Source organism: Hemitrygon akajei, chromosome 6 (genome assembly GCF_048418815.1).
Source record: "Hemitrygon akajei chromosome 6, sHemAka1.3, whole genome shotgun sequence".
Classification (NCBI taxonomy): Eukaryota; Metazoa; Chordata; class Chondrichthyes; order Myliobatiformes; family Dasyatidae; genus Hemitrygon; species Hemitrygon akajei.
This window is the reverse complement of record NC_133129.1, coordinates 131,144,734-131,163,995: the sequence shown is the minus strand read 5'-3', so window position 1 is coordinate 131,163,995 and position 19,262 is coordinate 131,144,734. Positions and strand designations below refer to the sequence as shown.

Genomic DNA, 19,262 nt, shown 5'->3' with positions numbered 1-19,262 from the left:
AGAAGTGGCAGATAGATGTTCATGCACTTCAGTAGAAGGAATAAAGACAAAGACTATATTTTAAATAGGGAAGAAAATTTTAAAAATCAGAGGTGCAAAAGGACTTGGGAGCTCTTGTGCAGGATTTCCTAAATAATAACCTGTGGATTGAGTTGGTGGTAAGGAAGGCATAGGCAATGTTATTATTCATTTTGAGAGGACTAGAATATAAGAGCAAGGATGTAATGTTGAGGCTTTATAAGACATTGGTCAGACCGTACTTGGAGTATTGTGAGCAGTTTTGGACCCCTTTTCTAATAAAAGATATGCTCACATTAGAGAGGGTTCAGAGGAAGTTTCTGGGAAAGAAAGGGTTAATGTACATGGAACGCTTGATTGCTCTGGGCCTGTCCTTGCTGGAGATTAGATCTCATTGAACCCTATTGAATATTGAAAGACTTGGATAGAGTGGATGCAGGGAGGAAGTTTCTAATAGTGGGTGAGTCTACGACCAGAGGGACAAAACAGAGAAGATGAGGAATTTCTTTAGTCAGATGGTAGTGGATCTGTGGAATTCATCACTACAGGTGGCTGTGGAGGGCTAATTGAGTATATCTAAAGCAGAGCTTCATAGCTTCTTGATTAGTCAGGGTGCCAAAGGCATAAGAATGGGGTTGAGAGGGATAATAAATCGGCCATGATGAAGTGTTGGAGCAGACTTGTTTGGCTGAATGTCCTAATTCTGCTCCTATGTCCTATGGTTTTATGATTGATGCCGCGTTTTTGAGCATCACCTTTTTAAGATGTACTCAATGCCAGTGAAGTTCATGCCCATGATGGACTTGGCTGAGCTTACTACTTTCTGCAGCTTTTTATAATCCTATGCAGTGGCTGCTCCATACCAGATGGTGATGCAACCTGTTAGAATACTCTCCATGTTACATCTGTAGGAATTTGCAAGTGTCTTTGGTGACAGACGAATTCTCCTCAAACTCCTAATGAAATACAGCTTCACTCTACCTCACTATATTTTCCCTCTCTTTTTGTACAATTTATGTAATTTTTGTATATACAGTGGCTTCCTTACTCACTAAGTATTCAAAAAGGGGGAAAATATAGTGAGGTAGTGTGCATGGATTTGTTGTCCATTCAGAAATCTGATGGTGGGATGAAGCTGTTCCTGAAATGTTGAGTGTGTGTCTTCAGTCTCCTATTTCTCTTCCTTAATGGTAGCAATCAGAAGAAGGCATGCTGTGGGTGGGGGGGGGGGGGGGGGCGGTTAGTTCTTAATGATTGGAGATGCAGAATCCTTGTTAAATTGGGCTGTTGGTTAATCGGGGCAGCGGTTTATTTGGGACAACTCTTCAAGAACAAAAACAGATGGAGAAAATAGCTGGAATTCCCTTTTGTTTATTTGGGGCACAATGCCGCTTAATTGGGACAGGAGACTGCTGCTAAACCGTTTCTAACTAGCATCACTTGCATGCATTTGAGTGTTTGTTAGAAACAACATTGCGCTTAGAGTGAACAGTTTTTAAATAGTCAGTTGCATGCATTTGTGTTCAAAAAGTAACGGTTTTTTGTCACTGATAGTTGGTGAGAATTACGCAGCAAGATAATTTGGAACTGTTTTATCACTGCGGTTTCAAGCTTTCAGGCTTGGAGATGCCAGAAATGGCCGGGAGTGAAAATTGAACAATTTCACGACTTGAACAATTTAGGAAATACAAAGAATTTGAAGATATCAACATCATCTTGAATATTACAATGAAAGTGAAGATTTGGAGGATGCATTTGTTGAAAGCGTTTCATGAAGACAGTCCATTATCTGCACTAGGTGTCTGCACTGATTGCCGTACACTGGGTGAACACCTCCATCAATTACTATTACGGACTGATACACTGTTTGCAGTAATACGGTAGTGTTATAATTTGTTCTGTATTTTACTTAAATGCATAATTTGCTGCACAGTTAAGTGTAGTTGGTCTTTTTATACATTTTATTATTTCCATGAAACTGTGGCTAATTGGGGCAGCCACTTAATTGGGACAAAATGTACTGATCCTGATGTGTCCCAATTAACCAGATTCCACTATATACACTTTCTTGTTTTTTTAAATTATTTTTATAGTTTATATTATTATATATTGTAATGTATTGCTACTGCAAAAGAACAAATTTCATGACATATGCCGGTGATAGTAAAACTGAATTCTATTTCTGAAATGGAAGATAATGGTAGGTTCAGTTTAATGCAGAGTAAGATTATGTGATGCAGATAATAAAAACATGAAGTTTCAATTAAATTACACAGTTCTGAAGGGGCTACAGAAGTAAAGAGATTGTGTCGCTATATTTATATGTACAGGGCCTTGTAAAAATATTCAGTCCACGACCCTTTGTTCACATAAATGACTATTGTAACCAGGGATTTTGATCAATTTAGCTGAGAACTTTTATTTGTGAATCACATGCTCCTTTTTTTTTACAGTAGAGCCCCAAAAAACAGGGAAATTGTAAATCATGAAAAACTAAAACTTCAAAAATTGGAATGACAGCATTTCAAAAGTTTTAATTTCCCCCGTTGCTCAGTACTTAGTTGAATCACCTCTCGCAGCTATTACAGCCAGTAGATTTACTGGATGTCCCTATTAACTTTGCACAACGTGTTGGAGCAAGGTTTACCCGTTTCTCCTTGCAAAATTGCTCAAGCTGTGCCTGGTTAGTTGGAGAGAAGTGGTGGACAACAATCTTGATGTCTTGCCAGAGATGTTCAATAGGGTTAAGGTCAGGACTTTGGGCCACTCAAGGACATCAATTTTCTTCATTTGAAGCCAATCCTTGGTTGCTCTTGCAGCTGTTGTCACGTTGAAAGATGGACTTCCTCCCCAGTTTAAGCTTTCGGGCAGAGGCTAGCAAATTTTAATCTAGGATCTCTCTGTATTTAGCAGCATTCATCTTCTAATCAATCCTGACCAGATTTCCAGTTCCTGCTGCTGAAAATCATCCCCGTAGCATCAAGTCAAGTCAAGTCACTTTTATTGTCATTTCGACCATAACTGCTGGTACAGTACATAGTAAAAATGAGACGTTTTTCAGGACTATGGTGTTACATGACACAGTACAAAAACTAGACTGAACTACGTTAAAAAAACAACACAGAAAAAGCTACACTAGACTACAGACCTACACAGGACTACATAAAGTGCACAAAAACAGTGCAGGCATTACAATAAATAATAAACAAGACAATAGGGCAAGGTGTCAGTCCAGGCTTCGGGTATTGAGGAGCATGATGGTACCTTCACCATACTTCACAGTAGGGATGGTGTTACATGGCTGATGCACGATCTTAGATTTACGCCACATGTGCCATTTAGTGTTGAGGCCAAAGACTTCCTCTTTGGTCTCATCTGGCTGCAAGACCTTCTTCCACTTCTTTACAGTACCATTTCCATGATTTGAATGCTCTTTTATCGTCATTTTGGTTTGGTCTGTTGAAAATCTACCATTCTATTGGACCTTACAGAGAAGTGTGGGGGTGTGGTATTCTTACGCATTCATTGAAAATAGGTGGCAGGTGATGCTCCAATTTTCTATATTAACAAATTGAGTAAGTTGGTAAGGTAATATAGTATATTGCACCTGAGGAAAGTTAGCATAGTATTTACAAAAGGGATGGGTACTCTTTCAGCGTCACAATTTTGCTCTGTGATTTTTAGTACATAGTTGACAGGTTTTGGAATTTTTCTTCTGATTTGACATGATGCACAGTGTTTTGTACATTGAATCAAAAAGTCCCACTTCTATATATTTTAAATTTAGAAAATGGGAGAGTAAAATATGAAAATAGTTGTGGGGGTTGAGTACTTTCTCAAGACATTGTATATCAAGAAAGCTTCAAAAACATACATAGAATCTTGACTTAATATGAATAGAATGCAGGAAGATAGCTTTGTTTGATATTCTGGTTGCTGGTTAGGCCAGACATGGAACAAAATATCAGATCCTGTGCATGAGGAATATTGCTGGGAGAATAGTGATGGGAATATTCTTCATGCTGCAATATTGTGAGTGTTTGGAGTAACCAGGGAAGCTGGGACCATTCAGCTTCTTCAACCTTCAGCAAGAAAGGTTAAAAGTTGTTTCCCCTGGCTGAGGTCCATAATTGAATGAGATAGGTCAGGGTAACTGAGCATAAGAACAGCTCGAATATGGAGAGATGAGAGTAGGAAAGAAAAGAAGGAAAACAAGGATGTAGGGTGGTATGGTAGCGCAGTGGTTAGCACAATGCTTTACAGTATAGGCAACATGGGTTCAATTCCCGCCACTGCCTGTAAGGAGTTTGTACATTCTCCCTGTGACAGCATGGGTTTTCTCTGGGTGCTCTGGTTTCCTCCTGTAGTCCAAAGACATAGTTGGTAGGTTAATTGGTCATTGTAAATTGTCCCATGATTAGGCACAGATTAAATTGGGCAGTGTGGCTTGAAGGGCCGGAATGGTCTATTCTGCACTTTATCTCAACAAACAAACTAATCAGTAAATAAATCATGTAACCTGATTTGGAGTGAGTTGATTAGTTTGTCTTACTTCAGCATCTGATGTGGTTATAGTCAATCATTTAACATTACTTCATCTTCCTGTTCTATCCTCCCACTCTTTGACTGGTATTGCCTAGATTTTCCAAGAAACCTAACATCTGATCACTCATGTAACCACTGAGGTAGGGAATTATAAAGACATAAGTGAAGACCTGTCTAGTTATCTCATATCCAACTTGGAATTCTAACTCAGTCAGTTCCAACCCAGGGCAGAGCACCAGGGCCCTTGGCTGTTACTTCTTGGTGATTGCGAAGTTGGTCAACGTTCCATTTCTCTTCAAGAGTAACAGTTCCTTTTGGGGGAAGTGTGCGTATCCAGCTTTTTTTAAAAATACTGAGCCTCTTGATAACTTGCAAAGTCTATGGACTCATTGCACTTAGATTCTCTACTGGACAGCCCTCTTTCTTGAGTAAGACTAAAAGACTTATTGAAATACTGCATGAATAGGCCCTACGAGCTGCACCGTCCAGCAGTGTTCTGATTTAATGACCCCTGACAATTTATAATGACCAATTAACCTACCAACTGGTATAACTTTGGACTGTGAGAGGAAACCGGATTGCCCAGAGGAAACCCATGCAACGGCGGGGATTGAACCTGGATCACCTGTACTGTAAACAGACATCCCACCCTGCAAAAACTCATTTCAGGGAGGTAGCACCCCCGTCCCCCGCAACCCCATATCCCCCCCACCCCAGTCGACCTTCAAGGGTGTACGTAATACTTTGTTTAGTGATTTTGTCTAATCTGTAAACCAAGTTGGGTAAATGAAGAAAATGTGACATTAAAATATATGCTTATATTATTATCATGGAGTCATTTTTTTATTCTATTACAACTTTAAGCAAGTCTACTGGGAGTTTGGCCTCATCACATAGGACATCAGTAGAGTAGCTCCTTAGCAGCTAGCCAGCTAGTTTAAATAATGTTAGCTATGTTAATGAATGAATGACACCTGTTAAACTCACCTCAACACGTCTTTTACATTTAACCCACCATGGCCAATAGAAAAGTCACTGTTGCAAACAGTGCAGCGAGCAACACTGTCATTATTTTTGAGGTTGACTGTAAAGCCCACCCACAGAGAAAACTGATAGCACGAAGAGAGACCAATCAGGATGCTCCTTCTCCCTCTCCCTCTCCCTCTCCAAAATAATCGATTTCCGGGATATTGTATATAATTTGCGGGCGTCAGGTAGCCACTATCAATATGCGGGAGACTCGCGGAACTTCTGGGAGTGGTGGGATGCCTGTGTAAAGCTCTGTGCTAACCACTACACTATTGTGCCGCTCCAGTTGTTTTGGAAAATATAGTTATTTCCGTGATATTTGTGAGGTTTCAAATAAATTCCACTGATTAAACAACATATCAATATTACTCTTATTGTCAGCTTTAGAAATACTTTGTAGCTTTTGTCTTTTGTAGGCAGTGAATTATTTGATTTTCTTCCTTGCCCTCATTTTAAATTGATGTCACTTTGATCAGTTCTCCACCTCCTTACTGCTTTGTATCTGCCGTCATTCTCTCGGTGATTTTCACTGATGTTGATGCTGTCTGTCATCCTTATTATTCATAATTGTACGCAGGAGAATGATATTGCCCAGTCTCCAAGGCAAGGGGTAGCTTCATGAGATGAGCAGATAAAGAAAAAATATCAAGAGTATCCCGGTGCAGTTTCATCGCATTCTTTTTGCAGCAGGAAACCAGTTACTTCCTTGACCCTACTGATACCGTTCCCACTTTAGCCAGGCAGGTCTCATCTTTCTCACCCCAGAACACCACCTGATGTACAAACACATTGCAATCTCTTCAAATAGAATTGTTGAGATATTCCAGACAGATAGTTACTTTTGGGGGTCCTGTTCAGATGCACCTTCCTGATAGAAGTGGATTTAACTTGTTTCATTCTAGTGGATTGCTGGTAACCGCTCATAGTTTTATCATTTCACTGCTGCCTTAAATGTTCATTGTATCACTGGCTCAGCTATGACTTCTCCATTGCAATGCTTTCCTCTGCACTCGTGGGCCTCTTCCATTCCCCACCCTGTGCCTGGCTTTCTTAACGGCTTCCTTCTTCACTAATTCTTCCCCCTCGTCCCCCTCCTATTCCTCCCCTCGTTTCCCCCCCTCATCTCCCCCCTCATCCCACTTTCCCCCTCCCGTTGGTCACAGTCCATTATGTGTCTTGTATTTACGTGTAAGAAAATGAACCTCAGTGCTGTATGTAGACTTCGGTAATGAATTTTCTCTGAACTTTCTATGCACGAGCCAGACTGAACTCAGTTTCTCCCTGTGGTCTCGATTAAATGGGTTGTCATTCAAGGGACCAAATCTGATCTCTATTACCCTGAGCAAGGCTAGTGGACAAAGTTGGTCAGGGTTCCATTTCTGATCAAAAGGAACAGTTTTTTCTGGGGGAGTGTACATATCCATCCGATAAATAAAGGTAGTTTTGAATTATCTTTGGTATCTTCCATAATAAGTAAGCCAGTTGATATTCAGTGTGTGTTGTAGCGCTGGGGTTTAATCTTCTTGGCCAGTCCAGCGGCAGCCAGCACCTATAACAGTGAGTGAGAAATGATGGGGGCATGGGTGGCCATTTGGCCCCTTGAGTCTACTATCCCAAGCTATGGCTTGGCTGATCTGATCTATGGGTTCTGCTGCAGTTTCAAAGCTGATGGTGTGTTCAGATGCAGCAAACACTCTGTCCCTGGGTGTAATTTTTCGTCCATGTCCTCTACGTCTTTGTTATGATTGGAAAATGCTGATGGCTATTAAGTATACTGTGCACATCAATTCCAACACCCTATTTCTGTAGATTTTATCCTTACCTTCATAAGTTATCTTACGTTATGTGCTTTACACCCTCATTTGAAGAAACGTCCAGTTTCTATATACATTATATATGTTATATACAGGTATGTAGTTAAATGACAATAAAGTTCACTATGTGTTCAGTGACTAGTTCGTTAAAGAATTTCAGCTATTTGAAAGAAGAAATATGTCCCCATTTCAGACTCAAGTGGTTGACCTCTTGACCTGATGCTCTGGTCATCTTCTATACTCCCTCAGCCAGAGGAAATACCCTCAGAATATCCACCATGGCAAGGCTTTTGGAAGTCTCTCTTTCCTCCGAAACACCAGAGAGTTTAGCACCTTTCTGCTCAATTATTCTTCAGTAGACAACTGTCCCAGAGACACTCCAGTGAACTTTCTCTGGAGTGTCTCTGGGCAAGCATATTGGAATGTGAATAAGGAGACTAAAACTTTCCACAGATCAGCAGGTGTGGATGTATTTGGGCTCCGACCAAGATTACAGCAAGATTTACTTATTCTGCTGTTCCTTCTTCCGATATAAAGCAGGACCTCATTCGCTGCCTTAGTCATGCATAGTGTTTGCATGCTAACTTTACATTAATGATGTCAGGGTGTCCAGATCTTTCTGAGCACAAATATCCAATCGTTTCTCACTATTTAAAGAATAAATGCTTTCTTTTCAGTTCTTCCTCATTTTGCACCAAGGTATTCCCTTGAAATTTAACGAGTTCACCAGAAAACTTTTGAAAGTACTGTGTAATGTCTGAAGTCATGCTGGTATTAATAAGAATCACATGCAAGTGTTTGCAAAATATCCACATAAAGCACACTGCCAAAGTCCCTATCGTGTCTGTCTACCATTTTTTTATCCTTTCATATCGGCTGCATGATCTACACCACAAGGGATAGAGAGATGCCCAGCGAGTTGGGATAGGGAGAAGAGAAACACCAAAAAAGGAGGGAGTTGGGGACTTAGGGGATCTAGAATTGCGTGCACTGACATAGAGAATGGATAAAACACTGTGTTATAAAGCTATGCTTAGAAGGGAAAGGAAACTGAGGAATCAAGCAATAATACTGTATCCTGTGAGTTGATAATTTTGTTGAATCAGTAGTGCTTAGCTGCTCTCGTTCTGGTCAATACTGTCAAAATATTGCAGAAGTAACTTTTATTTAAACATTGCTGATACTCGAAGAACATAACTTATAAATCTTTCCTTTATGTTCATTTGATTTATCTCATTTTTAAACAAAAGCCTAGTTTTAATTGGATCCTCGTGATATTAAGACTCTCAAACAAGGCAAACGGAATAACATTTTGCAAACAGTGAACAGATGGCATGTGCTTCTATATCAGGTCACCCAAGTGTTCAGGAATGTATCGTACAAGACTTGGCAGCCCCCACTACTGAGCTTTGCCTGCATTCTGGGTCCTCTGAAGGCCTGTCCTATTCCTTTGGCTTCAATCCTGCTGCACTTGGCCAACTCCTGAACCCCCCTCACTGTGGTTCTTATAGGCCCTCAGCACCGTGGCTCTCTGGCAGCAACTCAAAGCTTTTTTTTAAATTTGAGTCTCTGGCCCTTCTCAGGGAATATAACAAACTTCGGTTATGCTTTCAGCTTCTGCTGAAATAGCATTCGGGTCAGCTCTCAACTCAGGCTGGAAAATAAAATGTGATATCTTTCAGAGGCTACGTTTTGCCAACTAGCATTACTAAAGATTGTTAAATAGAACTGCCATTTAGTATTATTAAATTGTCTTTTTCAATTACTGTAGTTTCCTGAACAAACCATTTTATATATTACAATTAAACAGGTCCCAGTGCTCTCTTAGCCTTGGCAGATCGGTCTCCTGCTCGGATGATGCATTTAATTCAGTGCATATCATTTCAGTTAATTGATACCTGTCTCTTCCACTTTCATTTATTTCTCCATTTAAGCGACTGACAGAACGTGATGTGCTTGCTCATTTATGCACTTTCTTTTATCCATAAATTATTTAGTTTCTTTCACCAATATTAGAATAAAAACTTTGTTACACTTGCCCGGAAAGCCACCTTTTTCTACGCCATAAAGCTGTAAGCAATTCTGTTGGAAATACTGTACAGCAGTGAAATTCAGTCTCTGGTATCAGTTATGTGCATAATGACAGGACTGTAGGAGATTTTAAGGTAATTGAAATTGAATGTTTGTATCTAACCAAGTAGGAAGAGGTGGCTGAGAGTATTTTTTTTCTAGACAGGCAACAGCAGAAGACTGCACACTCACTGTTGCCTCTTCCTCACTGACAGGCCTGCATCGACGAAAACCTGAGTATGGTTACTTTTCTGCTGGAGCATGGCGCCAATGTCAATCAGCCTGACAACGAGGGCTGGACAGCCCTACACGCAGCAGCCTCCTGTGGCTTCATGGAGATCACGGAGTGAGTATGGAACTAACTAATTGTCATTAGCACATGAGCAGATTCCTCAATTAACATGAACTTAGCTTGCACCTCCAGTTTCTAACCTTTTTTACTTTGTACTTTGGTTCACACTTTGAGCAAAACTGGTTTAGGATTCTGAAATAAACAATTGCGCAGATAGCTGTACATAATCTAGATCTCTGAATGGACAATGAGCTCAGGAACACTTTTTCCGTCTCTTTTTGCATTACTTAATTTAATTTCATAGATTTTTAAATTGTAATTTATAATATTTTAATCCTGTAATTGCTATGTACTACTGCCACAAAACAACAAATTTCAGGATATATGTCAGTGCTATTAAACCTGATTCTGGGGCTGGACTTGCACATGGTATTCTAGGAGTGGTCCCACTGGGGCTCTTGCGTTATTGGCGCAAGACATTTCCATTCTCATACTCAAGCCCTCATGAGGTAAAGCACAGCATATTCTTTCCCTTCCTGTTTGCTTCCTGCACCTGTACATGAATCTCACAATGATATGTGGGGCTCTGTGAACTCCAATAGCTTTCCACCTCTCACTGTATAAACAGTAATTCAGCTTTCTGTCAATTTTTCTCCTCTGATGCAAGGCTAACTACTCCATCCCTAAATAGTAGGCTTGCCATTGTTACCTTCCAGTCTCTGGGAACAATTCTAGAATCTATGAAATTTTGGAAGATGATAACCAACCTATCCAGTATCTCCATTGCAACAACCTTCAGTGATGTGGTTCCTCGTGTTTTGGAGATTCATCAATTTTTACTTCTTTCATTTCACCAAAACTATGTTTCCCCATGGAGATAGAGATAGATAGATAGATAGATACTTTATTCATCCCCATGGGGAAATTCAACTTTTTTTCCAATGTCCCATACACTTGTTGTAGCAAAACTAATTACATACAATACTTAACTCAGTAAAAAAATATGATATGCATCTAAATCACCATCTCAAAGAGCATTAATAATAGCTTTTAAAAAGTTCTTAAGTCCTGGCGGTAGAATTGTAAAGCCTAATGGCATTGGGGAGTATTGACCTCTTCATCCTGTCTGAGGAGCATTGCATCGATAGTAACCTGTCACTGAAACTGCTTCTCTGTCTCTGGATGGTGCTATGTAGAGGATGTTCAGAGTTATCCATAATTGACCGTAGCCTACTCAGCGCCCTTCGCTCAGCTACCGATGTTAAACTCTCCAGTACTTTGCCCACGACAGAGCCCGCCTTCCTTACCAGCTTATTAAGACGTGAGGCGTCCCTCTTCTTAATGCTTCCTCCCCAACACGCCACCACAAAGAAGAGGGCGCTCTCCACAACTGACCTATAGAACATCTTCAGCATCTCACTACAGACATTGAATGACGCCAACCTTCTTAGGAAGTACATTGGACTCTGTGCCTTCCTGCACAAGGCATCTGTGTTGGCAGTCCAGTCAAGCTTCTCGTCTAACTGTACTCCCAGATACTTGTAGGTCTTAACCTGCTCCACACATTCTCCATTAATGATCACTGGCTCCATATGAGGCCTAGATCTCCTAAAGTCCACCACCATCTCCTTGGTCTTGGTGATATTGAGACGCAGGTAGTTTGAGTTGCACCATATCACAAAGTCCTGTATCAGTTTCCTATACTCCTCCTCCTGTCCATTCCTGACACACCCCACTATGGCCGTGTCATCAGCGAACTTCTGCACATGGCAGGACTCTGAGTTATATTGGAAGTCTGATGTGTACAGGGTGAACAGGACCGGAGAGAGTACGGTTCCCTGCGGCACCCCTGTGCTGCTGACCACCGTGTCAGACCTACATACTGACATACCGCACATACTGAGGTCTATCTGTCAAGTAGTCCACTATCCAATCCACCATGTGAGAGTGAAACTGGTACCAATTTCTCCATACACTCACTCCACGCTTCTAGTTCTCCACTATTTTGCAAAAGTTTTCTGTTTGTTTTTCTGAAGAGAGATGCTGAATATTTATTTAATTTCCTTGCTATTTCCCTATTCCCCAATTTAACAAACAGGTGCTAATGATCAGTGACATATTAAGTTGAGTGAACTAAACTGATTAACTCAAACAGAAATGGGTGCAGAAGGAATCAGACTGAATGAAGGACAACCAAACTAAAAGGTGAGGGTGGGACAGATGTGACAGTTTAACCTTTCAAATCATCAATTGTTACACCATGACAAGAGTGAGAATAGCAACTAGATACAAGGTGGTATCCTGCATCAACAAGGCCTCTCCCAAGGAGAAATGTTGTGGCAAACAGGAGTTTCAAGATGTGCTGTCCAAGCTCTTGAGAAGAAGCACGAAGAAACATGCAAGGTTGAGGACCATAAACACAGTGGTTGGCAACAAAAACTGTGTACTGCAGGTGAGAAATACATCAAATTGATGTCCCCTATAAGTTGGAAGAAGTTTGGTACTGATATCAGCTCTGAACTCACAGAAACCACTGGAACCCAAATACACTCCTCTACAGTCTGGGGAAGTCTTGTCAGAAATGGACTTTGTGGAAGAGTTGGTGCTAAAGAGCTATTCTCTGAAGTGGACACAAGAGACTCACTGAAGCACAAAAGCACAAGGACTGGTGCGCTGAACAATGGTAGCAAATGCTCTCAGTCGATGGAGTCAAAAGTGATCTGATCAGAAACAATGAAATCCTCAATGCCGAGAGGTACAAGCAGATTCTCATCCATTATGCATTACCATCAAGGAGGCATCTGATTGGTCACAACTTCATTCTGCAGCGGGACAGTAATCCCAAACATACAGCCAAGGTCATGAAGAACTACCTTCAGCGAATAGAAGAACAAGGAATTCTGCAACAGATGGTATGGCCTCCTTACAGATCTGATCTCAATATCATCAAGTCTGTCTGGCATTACCTGGAGAGACAGAAGCAAGCGAGAAAGCTAAAGTTTGCAGAAGAACTGTGGCAAGTTCTCCAAGATGCTTGGAACAGCCTACAGATGTTTTCTTATAAAACTGCACAGCATTGTGCCTAAGAGAATTGACCCATTTTTTAAAGGCAAAGGGTAGTCACACCAAATATTGATTATATTCAGTTTTTCCTCTTTAATGCTCTTAGTATTATACTTTTTGATAATTAGAAACTTTTAATGTCATTATTTTTGAAAGCATCTTCGCTTTACAGAATTTTTTAACATGTGCCAAAAGACTTTTGCACACTACCTATACCTGTATGGCAATGCCTGAGCTCACCACAACTCAGATGAAATTTAAGTTTAGGATCTTGAAATGGAAGCATAAGCCAGAAAGGTAAAAGGTGACAAGGAAGGAGCAGTACAGAGAACAAATAAATCAGCTTCAATTGATGGAATGAGGTGTGATTTAAAAAATTGTGGATGACATTAAAGTTGGTGATGTGGTGAGCAAGGAAGGTTGTTGAAGGCTACAGTAGGGTGTAGATCAGACAGAAAGTTGGGCAGAGAATTGACAGATGGAATTTACTCCTGGCAGGGGCAAGGTAATGCACTTCCGAAATTCAAATAAGCAGAGACCATACTGCATATACTAAGTGAGAGGGCACTAAGGAACAATGATGAACAAAGGGACTTGGAAACCAAGTCCATCATTAACTTAAGGTCAAAAGGGTAGTGAAGACGGCGTAGGGCATGTCTGCCTTGCTGGTTGGGACATTGGATATGAGAGTTGGGACAGAATGAACACTGAACACTGGTATGGGTGCACTTAGCGTAACATGTGCATTTCTGGTTGCCACACAATTGGAAGGTTGTGATTGCGCTGCAGTGAGTGCAGAGGAGATTCACCAAGATGCTGTCTGTACTGGAGCACATCAGTAATAGGGAGAGATTGGATAGGCGAGACTTGTTTTCCTTGGAATAAAGAAAGCTGAGGGGTGACGTGATAGATGTATTATCAGATGTGACCTGATTATGAGAAGCAAAGGTAGGGCGAGTCCTCAAAGTCTTTCCTTTTCCCATGGTGGGGCTGTCAAAAATGTAGTTTTAAGATGAGAGAATGGAGTTTTAAAGAGCATCTGAGAAGAAAGCTTTTACTCAAAGTGGTTGATATCTGAAGCTAGCTTTCTGAGGAGGTACTGCAATCAGATAGAGCGACAAGAATGAAGAGGCATTTAGACAGATCTTAAATAGCCAAGGCATAGAAATATATGATTCTAATGTAGGCAACTGTGATTAGAGTAAAACCGGGTTTCAAGACTTTAATGATTCTAGTAGACCAAAGGTCTGCACAGTTATGGTTCAAATTTCTCTGCTTGTTTTGTTCAGCAGGACGTTTTCATTTGCCCATAGCACAAACACTCAGATCTGAAGTGAGCCTACCAAGGGTTCAGTTAAGAATTCTGTAGAGATTGGGACTGCTAGCTCTGAATTTATATTTTCATTCCATGTCTAGGTACTTAATTAAACAACGGGCCAATGTGGCATCTGTGAACAGTGAGGGTGAGTTGCCTATTGACATTGCCCAGGGGGAAGCTATGGAGAAGATGCTGAAGGAAGTCATTAAAAAGCAAGGTAAGAACTCCATGTAACTTGGTAACACTTTGGTAAGAAAGCAACACTTCACCATTAATGATCTTCAAAGGTCCATCGAATTGTACGGAGAATTCCAATCCGTGGAGAAAGGTTGACTTCAGTGCACTTTGGCTTAAGAGAGCAGTCCTGCAAATCTGGCAGCTGAACCCTTTACTTCAAGACAGACCAGATATTTACTAAATTTCAATTGCAATTAGACCCTGCTAAGGCAACACTGCTGGTGCCCTAGATACAGAAGGCCAATGAAGTCACATTGTCTACAATAGCATCAACACAGGTGATGTCAACAGGCTCAATAAACTGATTAGGAAGGCTGGCCGTGTTACAGGGGTCAAACTGAACACACTGGAGGCTGTGTTAGAATAAAGGGCCCTATGGAGAATCCTGGCAATTCTGGACAATGTTTCTCACCCTCTGCATGCCACCTTGGCTGAACAGAGGAGCCCTCTTAGTCATAGACTAAGACCACTGTGCTGCTCCAAAGAGCGCTTTATGAGGTCATTCTTACCCTCGGCCATCATGCTCGATAAAGAGTCAACCAAAAGCCAGGGAAGTGATGACTCCTTATTTTTTATTTTTTTATTATTTTGAATTTTCTTCTAATATTTATATCTGTGCACTTGTAATGCTACTGTGACACTGTAATTTCCTTTGGGATCAATAAAGTATCTATCTATTCGTCCATCCCCCCCCGATTTAAAATTTGCTTTAAAATAAAACCTGCATTTTTAACCTGCGTCCATCTTGGGTATTTTGGCATTTTTTGTTTTACTTTTTAAAGCGTGTTTTGTTCCTGATCAAGTTTCACTGAGGTAACTTAATACTTGTGATTTAATAATGCTCTTTAGATGTGGTTATTGGTGCTGTGAAATTGACCCTCAGACAGAACAAATCAGCAGTTGTAGATTTCTCAAAATATGATTATATTTGTCCGTTTGGTTCTGTTAAAGCCCATTATTGTTTTCACTCAACCCGCAGTTTCTCCTTGAAGCCCGTGTCTGAGACAGCTGCCAATAGATTCCTGTGCTGTCATGGACCATTGCTTTAGTGTTTGAAGGTGTGTGTGTGTGAGAGACAGACAGAGAGAAAAGAAGGCACAGGAAAGGGGTAGTGAAGAGAGAAGCTTGTGCTATGGATGGATGATGAGGATGAGATTGATAGTTAACTTTCAGGATGGGATGACAGAATTTTTAATTTTTTAAAATTTGTTGAGGCACAGTGTGGAGTGAGCTTTTCTGGCCCTTCGAGCTGTGCCATCCGGCAGTCCCCTGATTTAACCCTGGCCTAATCATGGGACGATTTACAATGACCAATTAACCTACCAAACAGTATGTCTTTGGACTGTTGGTGGAAACCAGAGTACCTGGAGGAAACCCCCACATTCATGGGGAAAACATGTAAAATCATTACAGGCAGCAGTGGGAATTGAACCCAGATCTCCTGTTACTGTAAAGCATTGAGCTGACCACTACACTACTGTGCCGCCTTGGAGTGTTGGTGGGAACATCTGGACACTAGAGGTTGTTGAATGTTATCTTAGTACGGTATTGGGGCAGGGGAAATTGGTAGTGCAGATTTATAGCAAGACCTAAGTTGCCTTATGGGTCTTTATTTATCATGCACATTACCCAAATCTTTGCTTTGGGAATAAGGCTGCATTCTCCCAGGAAATGGAGACACAAGGGACTGCACTTGCTGGAATCTTGAGCAACACACAAAGGAATTAAGCAGATCAGGGAGCATTTATTGAGTGCACTGGACAGTTGATGTTTTGAGTTGGGTCACTTAACCGCTCCAGATGAGGAGTACCCACTGAAAACATTGAGTCTGTTCCCCTCCGTAGGTACCGCCCGATTTGTGGAGTTTTGCATGTTCTTCCTGGGAAAACCCAGCCACTTGGTCTGGATACTGCTGCAATGGTTCCAAAAGGGTGGTGATGTAATTCCTTACAGCCCTGGCAAAAAAAATATTTTAGGATCACAAATCTGATTGCTGATGGGAAATGTCCAGTCAACTTTTCCACATGATACAAGGCAACCTAGGAATGGTCACTGTTGTACTCTACTCCAATGGGAGAAAAAGATTGTCCCTTGTAAAATGCTGTGAAATGGATAGGCAGTTGAATTTCTAGGCAAATGCTTTGATGGCTGAGGGAAGACTTTGTGGGTCTAAAGTGTGCAGTAATGCATCAGTGCTTTTAATCAGCTGAATTGCTGTTTCTCATCAGTTGTTCAAACCTATTTAAAGAGATGACAAACTGATTCTTTTAGGTAATGTTTATCTTTTTCCGATTTTTTTCAAAGGCCTCGTGCTTTGTGACTGTGGAGGCTTGTGTGAGAAAAAGGAGAATCGGATGATCTTCCTTGCAGTTTGTTTCTGTTCTGTAAACTTCAGCATCGCTGAGAGATGTGTCTTATTTCCAGTATTAATCAAGTCATTTTTCAATATGTCAGTTTGTTTTAGAAGCAGAAACCCTTTACTGGTCAACAACTGCAGATACTGGAAAGGGAGAGATTATGGTTGGAAATCTAAAGTGATTATTGACATTGGAGCCACTCCTGCATGTGTGCAACAACTTTCATTCTCTGGTGCTGGAATCATAGAATTCTTGAACCAAAGAAAGAGGCCATTTGCTTCACTGTTCACATTTGATTCAGTCCCATGGTAAACACAAAGTACACTGCAGATGCTGTGGTCAAATCAACACGTACAAACAAGCTGGATGAACTCAGCAGGTCGGGCAGCATCCGTTGAAATGAGCAGTCAACGTTTCAGCCCAAGACCCTTCATCGGGACTGAAGAAGGAGGGGGCAGGGGCCCTTTAAAGAAGGTGGGGGGAGGGGGGTGGAAGGTGCCAGGTGAAAAACCAATCGGGTGGGGGAGGGGAAGCAGGGAGGGGATAGGCCGGAGAGGTGAAGAAGGAATGAAAGGGGAAAGCACTATGGGTAGTAGAAGAAGGCAGAATCATGAGAGAGGCATTAGGTAGCTGGAAGAGGAGGCAGAGTGAAAGTGGGATAGTGGAAGGGAGAGGGAGGGAATTACTGGAAGTTGGAGAATTTTATGTTCATACCAAGGGGCTGGAGGCTACCCATTGCCCCATTGCCTCTGTTCTTTCCCCATAGCCCTGTCATTTCTCCCTGAGATGCCCATCCTATTCCCTGGCAAATACCCTGATTCATTCTCTTTCCACTACCATTGATGTCCAGATCATTCAAAGCCGCATACTGCGTAGAAAAGCTTTTCTGTACCTTTTGGCTTTTGCTTTCAATCCTCATGTCTTGGTCCTCAAGCATCCACTTATCGCTAAAGCTGCTTTCTAAACCCATCATGATGGTGGAGACCTCGGCTAAGGTTCCTCTCAATCTGGTTTCCAAGGAGAACAACTCCAGCTTTGGCAATTTAGACTTGCATCTGAATTCCTTCACTCTGGAGTCATTCTAGTGAAGGTTCACATTCTTGCTGAGGGATCTTTGTATTCTTAAAGTGTGATAAGCAGAATTGGATGCACTGGTGGCCTAACAATGTCAAATCTGGGCTTTACCTTTGTACTCTATACCTCTCTTTTTGAATCGTAGGATTCCATATGTTCTGTTAAAGTTCCATGTACACATGTCAATGTCTTTCTCTACACGCCAGGTACCTGATTCTGGCTACAAACCCTCTGAATCCCCAACCAATCAGGGCAACACCATCAGAATTTCCAAACTACCAAATGCTGGATTTTTGGAATTTTTATTACTGTAATTGATTGCAAGGTTAAAAGTGAGGTTCCAATATATGAAAAATAATTAATAGATCTGAGTAACCTGCTGTACCTTTATGATTAAACAAGTAACTGAGCCAGCTTGCTCTAAACCAAACACAGAAGGAATGTCATGGGAACTATAATGATCTGGAGCGTTTGAAAGTATAATTGTATTTCTTTCAAACTGCTGTATGATTTTATGCAATAACATTAGAATAGTAATTATTTAGAATAGTTTCAAAGTTTTGAGTTGCTCAGAGATGTCTGCAGATGGTTAGAACTCAGTTGTTGAACAGGGATTTCTGCTGCAGGTTTAGCAGTGTCCATGCCAGCCCAATCCATTAGAGAGTGCTGTATTACTCTTCATCCTTACCTAGTCAATTGACGGCCCCCAAGTTTTATTCAGCCATGGGTGTTATTTCAGTCGGTACATTTAATGTCAGCGAAATATACACAATATACATCCTGAAATTCTTTTTCTTTGCAAACGTCCATGAAAACAGAGGAGTGCCCCAAAGAATGACTGACAGTTAAATGTTAGAACCTCAAAGCCCCCCCAGCTCCCCCCAGCGCACAAGCAACAGCAAAGCAATGACCCCTCCACCCCCACCAGCAAAAAAAATCATCAGCACCCTCCACCGAGCACTCAAACGTGCAGCAAAGCATCAATAAAGACACAGGCTTGCAGTACCCCCAAGACTACTTGTTCACCCAGTAATTTGACATTCCACAGGCTCTCTCTCTCTCTGGCCCTCCCTAATAAGGGAAAAAGAGGTGTCCCCATTTTGCAGCGAGAGGGAAGACATAACAAACAACTTTCTGATTTACAATGTTAAAATGAGCTCTACTCCCAGAGTGTTGGCACCAAGAAGGCTTAGGTCTCTGGACACACAACCGACAGCAGCTAACATGCTGCTCCTGATGTTCCGTGTTCTCCTGCGACGCTTCAGTCAGGGGCACCGGCCTTGAATCAGTCCATCTGCAGAGCCACGAAATTCCGGATCCCTGAAGGCGCGCTCGTCTTCCAGGCCAAGTCCTTGGGATATCGAAAAGCAGCTGGTCGTGAGGCCCTGAGAGTGGGTCCCCTTCCCACAAAGTACCAAAATCAGAGTGCAACTCCACGTCAGGAT

General features: G+C 41.4%; 1 protein-coding gene across 6 annotated transcripts in view; it reads left to right on the top strand.

Moving 5' to 3' along the window:
- LOC140729474 (protein phosphatase 1 regulatory subunit 12A-like) overlaps positions 1 to 19,262 on the top strand; it is a 183,198-nt gene that overhangs the window by 52,590 nt on the left and 111,346 nt on the right. For all 6 annotated transcript variants that reach the window (XR_012099334.1, XM_073049250.1, XM_073049249.1 and 3 more), the window contains exons 2-3: positions 9,692 to 9,822; positions 14,248 to 14,366. Coding sequence is in view for 5 of the 6 variants with exons in the window: in XM_073049250.1 (XP_072905351.1) it covers positions 9,692 to 9,822; positions 14,248 to 14,366 (250 nt within the window). In the remaining variant the exon portion in view is untranslated. The remainder of the gene's footprint in view (positions 1 to 9,691; positions 9,823 to 14,247; positions 14,367 to 19,262) is intronic.